Source organism: Miscanthus floridulus, chromosome 5 (assembly GCF_019320115.1).
Source record: "Miscanthus floridulus cultivar M001 chromosome 5, ASM1932011v1, whole genome shotgun sequence".
Classification (NCBI taxonomy): Eukaryota; Viridiplantae; Streptophyta; class Magnoliopsida; order Poales; family Poaceae; genus Miscanthus; species Miscanthus floridulus.
In genome coordinates this window covers 42766198-42773843 of record NC_089584.1, presented here as the reverse complement: position 1 = coordinate 42773843, position 7646 = coordinate 42766198, and the positions used below count along the sequence as shown (strand labels likewise).

Here is a 7646-nt window from a genome sequence, read left to right as displayed (position 1 = left end):
ACGAGCCAGCTTAAGCTCGTAAACAAGCCGAGCCGGCCTTCTGGATCGTTAAGATAACGAGTCGAGCTGGTTATCTTAACGAGCTAGAACGAGCCGAGCCGAGCCGAGCTGGCTTGTTATGGGAGGATCTGCTGCACTTGTTATCTGACAGTAGCCTGAATACCAGCAAAGATGAAGTGATCTGGGAACTTGAGAAATCATGTAAGTACCCTGTGTACCGTTTTAGCAGAAGTTGAAGACCTAAAAACTTGTGGAGAAACAAACTATACCCTGAAAGTCAGTGTACGGTGTTGATCTGGCAAGCCATGTAGACCCACACACTTGCAGCCTCATTTCCAGAGGTTCTTCTGAATTCCATGCCTCATTCCTCCGCACCCTAGCAGTCAGTAACCCACCAGAATATCTTTGTATCTACATGACACATAAATATTTGAAAACCATGATCTTTTCTTATATATTGAGTGATGACTTCAATTCAACTGTTCATAAAGGGTTTGATCAGAATACAGAACAGGATGCATGCTCTAACAAGAATAATAAGAGTTTATTATATTTCACTCATGCAGGAGCAGAACACAGCCTCTTGCTTCTAAAAGGCATCAACAAGGTTACAAAAGTTGACAAGTTTTGTTGAATGCGACATGATAAGGATTCTCATCTCACAGATTCACAATCATCAATCATCACAGAACCCTAAACTCAATGACGCAACGACTTTGAGAAGCGCCTTTCGTCCGTCGATCTCTAGCAGCTTGCTCAGGCTCGGCTCCGATCCTTGGAGGCCCGGAGTGTCTTTCTTGGACTCTGCTCGACATTATTACTGCGCTGCCGCTTCACGCCATGTGCTTCTCGGTAGTAGCCTCCCGGCCCTCCAGCGTACTTGCGCTTTGCATCCCCTGTCTGTCGCTACGGACGCGAACGTGATCGCCGCCGGCGGCGGGAGACATCATCGTCTTTGGACGACGCGCTGGTTCGGATCTTGGCAGCTTGCTTCTTGTCTCCTTGAACTTGAAGATCAGTGGCGAAGGGTTGCTTCTTGTCTCCTTGAACTTGAAGATCAGGGGCGACGGGAACGGATAGCGCCTCGTGCACCTGCTGCATCTGCGATAGTTTCCTTGAGATTGTTAAACACTTTGGACCATCCGTGGCGTAAATCAGTGGGGTGATATCTTTACCAATTGAATCAAATAGACCTAGAGTTTACTTCGGGAGTAGGAGACAGAGAGAGAGGGAGATGTAGGAGCATCTGACCGTCGGAGGAGCTCCCTGCCTTCGTTGGTTCATCGGTGAAGATCTGCGCACGGGCAGCGACGTTTGGTGTAGCTGTGGAGATCAGCGGTGGTGGAGGCAGTGGCGCTTCCCGCCGCTGGCAGTGCCACCCTCTGGATCGGATTAGGGTTAGGACAGTGGGGCTGTGGCGGCGGTGAACCTCGTACTCTGAGCCGTTTGCCCCACCTTCTCTTTATAGGCACTGTGCGACGGAGGCCCACCAGCCACTAGATGGCTGGACGTCCCCGATTAGGACGTGGTCAAGGGGTCCGTCTCGACCGTTGGGTCAAGACGGATGAGATCAATTCTAACATTCTCCCCCTTGATCTCAACTCATACTTTAACTTTAAACTTTGACTTTAATCCCTTTCACTTTTATTTGTTCCATCACGGATTAGTGCATAGAGCATGCTTCATCGTCACGGTCAATCGCCGATAGACTTAACAGCTACAATACACGTCTCAGTTCTGAAACAGATTCTTTAACTTTTGGGCCTTTTATTGTCTGGAAATCATAGGCTATACCATAAACCCATGTCGACTGTGTGTTCTTCAAACACACTGGGTGATAAGCCTTTTGTACGCGGATCCGCAAGCACTTGCTTGTTACTTTTATGTTCAATACTTTCAGTATGATTCTGGACTTTCTCGTTCACAACGTATAACTTTAACGTCAATGTGTTTGGCAGCACACTTGACCTGTTGTTATAGGAGCGAACTTCTTAAATGGTTATTGCTATTGTATACCATTATCAATTCCGGGTGTAAGTTCTTTTAACCATTTCGTCTGTCCTTAAGCCTCATAATAAGCTATACCATGGGTATGCATCTTTGATGACACCACAACTGTTTCTTTGGAGCTTTTCCATAATAAAACTCCAACTGCGAGTGTTAGCTACTTGTGGGTTTCACTAAATATCTCGCCAAAATTTAACATTTGTACCCACAACTATTTGACAGTACTTATTCTTTCTTACTCACCATGAGGCCTATAAATCTTTACACAATTGCAAAACATTCTCAACTCCACTCTAGTGATCTATATCTAGACTGGACTTCTGCTAAAAACATCCCGGATACATAAACTGTGTCAGGGTAAGTTCTTGCTTATAAGCATTTAGTAAGCTTCCAACAGCTGAAGCATATAGGACGTCCATTTGATCGATCTCACATTTATTCTTAAAACACTGAAAGTTCCGAAAACTATTACCCTTGACTATAGGAACAGGCACAGGTTTATTCACATATATACTTTATTTCTTTAGAATCTTCTCTAAGTATACACTTGACATAGTTCTAATACTTCTTTTCCTTTTATCTCGGTAAGTTCCAATTCCTGTAACGAATGATGCTTTACCAAGACCATTCTCATTGAAACTTGAGGACAAGAACTGCTTCTTCTCCAACAGTAGATTAACACCACTACTAGCGAGTAAGGTGCTACCCACATGCAGGATTAGGAAAATAAATTTTCCATGTTTAAACTTTGCATAAATACAATTGTCTTCTATATTCTCTCTAAAACCCAAACTTTCTTATTGTACTGTCAAACTTCAAGAACCACTGTCTTAAGCTTACTTTAATCCATAAATGGATTTCTTTAGGCAACATCCCTTTACGTTCTTTTCCTTCCACGACAAAGCCTTTTGAGTTATGCCATGTAAACTTTTCCATACAAATCCCCGTTGAGGAATGTGTCTTTACATCCTTCTGATGTAACTGTAAATCGTAATATGCCACTAATACTATTATGATTCTAAAAGAATCCTTACATGCTCATTATAATCTATTCCTTCTCTTTATGTAAATTATTTCACCACAAGTGACGCTTTATAGCTTTCTATATTGCCTTTGGATATCTTTCTATATTCCCTTTGGAGTCACCTTTGTCTTGTAGACCCATTATAGCCTACTATTTTGGCTCCATTAGGAATTTCTTCTAAGTCCCAAACATCGTTGGTATTTATCGATTTCATTTCATGTTCCTTTGCTTCTTGCCATTTAGACGAGTGAACGCCTCTCATGGCTTCTTCAAATGAGGTGGAATCACTCTCTATTTAAATTTCTTTCTTAACTTTTACTTCTTAGTCACCAGAAATATCTGATTTTCTTATTCTCTGAGACTTTCTGGGGCCTCATGGTACTTCTTTCATATAGGGCTATTATCTATTCAAGCTTTAGGTATCTACATACCATGCTCCCCTAGATTACTCCATCTTCTTTAAAGATGGTGTATCTTCGAATTTTTTATTTTGGGTTTAATCTTTCAAAAAACTCATACGGCGCGTTTAGCACCACCTTGATAACTCTGAACTCGTCCAGTATGAATATTAGCCGACTATGCTATCTTCCTATCGGAACTATAAAAGGTCCAGGAATTTAGCTATTTCTTTACTTTAGGGGTATCGTTATTATGACCGTCTTACTCCCTCAATGATCATATTCATCTTTTTTATAGATCACTTTTACCTTCAATGCATAGTATGCATTGCATTATCTGAAGTATGGGGAAGTATCTTTCTTAATTGTCTTTCTTAATTAATCTTACACTTCTCCCCCTCGAAATGTGATATGAACTTTTCTACCACAATTTCGAAACATTCAGAACTCTTGTGAATGAGGAAACTTTGATTACTGACTTCATCCACATGATTACATCATGCAAACAAAATTCGTATGGGAGTACATTTTCCTCATTTCATTTCAAAACTCAACATAGTCTATTATTATCAATACTTCTACAAGTCACACTTGCATATCATTCTTATCTTTTGGTTCACATGCAACTTTCTTTTGTTCTTAAATTCATTAAGTACTTAATGACCATGACATAATCAGAGTGTATGGTCAATACTAGGATAACATAAAAGCTACCTCAAACTTCTCTCTATGTGCGGGATACACTTAGAGCACATGAGTCATCACATCCTTCTTCCGCCATGCGGGATAAGTACTATGCCAAAACTCTCCCGCTATGCAGGATTGGTTAACATATGTACTATGCCAACTTTACCCCGCCATGCGGGTATTTTCTCAATCTTTTCCCGCCATGCGGGTACTATCACAAACTTTTTCCCGCCATGCGAGATAATTCCCTTGAACCGACATAAATGCCAGGATTGGCTCGTGTTCAATCATCAAATTCAGAAACAAATCCGAATATTCTTTTAACACGCATGTTTAATCCAATGTTGGTCAAATTAAACATGTATATGACTTTTACAACTCTCATAAGTGAAACTGAAAATAAAATTTTTCTTCACATAGAGTACATAAAAGATATTTCTCAATGAAGACTCTCATTGATCTATCTCTTTTCTTGGATCAATATCCTAGAATTCTTTTCTTTTAAAGCCATTCTTTAAAAAGAACACAGTCCCTTAAACAATGGCATTCTTTCATACATAAATTGCCCTTAGGCATTTCATCATCTGAGTCACAAGTACCCAGCTCATTTCTCTTACTGCCTTCAAGAATGAAAGCATGGAGGTCTTTTGTCTGAAAAAATATTCAACAATAATGCTCATTAAACTTTAAAATCTTTATGTTCTATTCTATATCACCGTTGGGCAGAAATAGAATAAAACATCATTCTTCTACATTAATTCCACATCACCGTTGGGCAGAGATGGAATTAACATATAGAACCTCAATAACCTTGAAAACATAGAACTGCTCCTCAAAATTAAATTCTCCTGTTGGTTCGAATTTAATTAGAAGACAATCAACTTCATTGCAGCGGAAACATGAAAATATCTTTCTCTAGTTTAAGAGCATTCCTTGATCTTTATCTTTTCTCTGAAAATTTGGTCACTTTGATGCAAAATTCATCAGAGATTTAAACTTTAAACATAGAAGTCATAGAATTATAATATTGTTATCAACGTTGGTCAGAAAATAACAATACCATAATTTAACTTTAACTATCATCCGACTATTCCTTCAATTAAAATAATCCAAAATTTAATCGGAGTATAAAACAATCTTTGCAGCGGGAACTATGAACATAATTGTTGAATTTTACCCACAGGAAAATCCTCTTTTCCAATTTTCTTTGAGCCATTTATCACTGGAAAAATTAGAAAAAGAAAATAGCTTAAACTTTTACTGCACTGTGGCCCAACCATCAAAAATGGCCCGGCCCAAAACAGCATCCAGCCCAGCCTTGCTCCCTCGCGCGCGCGCTCTGCCACCCAGGCCGCAACGTGGGCCTGGGCCGGCAAAGCGCCGCGGCCGCGCGCCCCGCCTAGGCCGCGATGCAGCTCGCTCGATCTCGGTCGTTCATGCACATCCGACGGCCGAGCGCGCATCTAGGGCAAACAAAACCGCTGGGCCGGCGCTTCCCCCCATAACCCTAGCTCATTCTCTTCTTCCTTTCCTCTCTCTCCACCGAACGGAGCGGCTATGGCGGAGGAAAAAAGGTGGCGGTGGCCGCCGGCAACTGCGCCGCCGCCTTCACTGTGAGTCTCCAGCCGGCCAGCCGATCTATCTCCCTCTCTTTCTCCTCTGTTCTAGCCCCACATCGAGCAAGAGGTAGACGCCCATGGCGACCAGAGGAGAGATGGCGGTGCCGCCGCGGGGCCCTCACCGGCGCGCGCGCTCGCCCAAGGCTGAGCGCGCCGCCGTCGAGCGGCTTTGTGGTGGCGCCCTTTGCCCTGAGCCCAAAGCGGGACCGTGATGACTTCCCGCACGCCGGCGAAGCAACAGTGCTGCGCAGCGGCGAGGTAAGCCCACTGACTCTTCCTCATCCCCTTTTCCCTTTCTGTTTCTTCGGATCTTGTTTGCTCTTCTCGGTTTTGACTGATTGGGATGGGGATCGAGATAGGGTTAGGGTTTTGGGTTAGGGATTCACCCTGTTCTTCTTCTTCTCTGAGTCTGTAGCGGGTTCGGGTTCAGATCTCATCGTTTTCTTGAATCCGAGCCCTCTGTTTCCATCTTCACCCAGTTAGGGTTAGGGTTAGTGAAAACCCTAGTCTGTATGCTCAGATCCGAAAGGATTTACTTTTGATTCTCTTCCCGCACGTTAGCAAGCCGACGGCGGGTGCTCCATCCCGCGTGAGGCAGTAGTGATGGCAGCGGGGAAGCCCTGGTAAGACTTCCCCGGACCGTCCCATTTCTTTAGGGTTAGGGTTACATTTTCTTCGAACCGAAGTTCGCTTCTCTTTCTTTTCTTTCTTCTTTTCTTTGCCCCGATCTAGATCACACGCCTAGGGAACTGGCTCTGATGCCAATGTTAAACACTTTGGACCATCCGTGGTGTAGATCAGTGGGGTGATATCTTTACCAATTGAATCAAATAGACCTAGAGTTTGCTTCGGGAGTAGGAGACAGAGAGAGAGAGAGGGAGATGTAGGAGCATCTGACCGTCGGAGGAGGTCCCTGCCTTTGCTGGTTCGTCGGTGAAGATCTGCGCACGGGCAGCGACGTTTGGTGTAGCTATGGAGACCGGCGATGGTGGAGGCAGTCGCGCTTCCCGCCGCTGGCAGTGCCACCCTTTGGATCGGATTAGGGTTAGGACAGTGGGGCTGTGGCGGCGGTGAACCTCGTACCCTGAGCCGTTTGCCCCACCTCCTCTTTATAGGCACTATGCGACGGGGGCCCACCAGCCACTAGATGGTTGGACGTTCCCGATCAGGACGCGGTCAAGGGGTCCGTCTCGACCGTTGGGTCAAGACGGATGAGATCAATTCTAACAGAGATGGCACGATTGGTTGACGCCGTCCACCCGCCGATGCTGCTGCACGCGAGGCCACACACCCTCCCAGACTCATGGCCCCGTAGGTCGCCGACGGCCTTGATGACGTGAGTGGTTTCCAGCACGGTCGGGGTCGCCGCCACCACCCTCAGCGTCTCGAGTGCCTCGACCATCGCCTCATCGAGCAGCTGGCGGAGCCCCTCCGCTGGCTCGTTGCTGTCGCTGTTGTTGTCCGCGGCATCACACAGCATCTCCACGAGCTCGACCCTCACCTCCCGGTACTTGTCTCGGGAGCAGCCCTTGGTGGCGGCCTCAATTGCGGCGTCAATGGCGCCGAACGCCGGGAGGAAGCGCTTCCACCGGCGAAGCGGGCTCTTCTCCGCCATGTCCACGCCGGTATGGAACGCCGCTTGCTGCAGGAAGACGCGCTGTGGATGGATGCGAAGATGGGGGCTGAGGAGGAGGGAGAGGGGGATCTGAATGGCTTGCTGATGAACCGGGCTCCGGCGCCTTTATATTGATCGCCACCGCCACACAGATGAATCCGACTACGGAGTGGAGACGGTTTGTACGTCTTGGGCACACGCTTTTCCTTCGCGTATGCGCGCGCCCCACGGCATATGTCTCCGATTCGATTCAGATGTCCGAACTCGATTCAAATTCAAACACGCCTCTGTGTGCC

At 45.5% G+C, this 7646-nt stretch overlaps 1 protein-coding gene across 1 annotated transcript; it reads right to left on the bottom strand.

The window, feature by feature from the left end:
- Positions 1–6900: 6900 nt before the first annotated feature.
- Positions 6901–7350, bottom strand: LOC136454566 (uncharacterized). The gene has a single exon (XM_066454950.1). The coding sequence runs from the start codon at positions 7348–7350 to the stop codon at positions 6901–6903; it is 450 nt and encodes a 149-aa protein (XP_066311047.1).
- Between the last annotated feature and the right edge of the window lie 296 nt (positions 7351–7646).

Bases quoted from the DNA above. Each gene is read 5' to 3' on its own strand.
- LOC136454566 (XM_066454950.1), bottom strand. From the start codon at position 7,350: ATGGCGGAGAAGAGCCCGCTTCGCCGGTGGAAGCGCTTCCTCCCGGCG.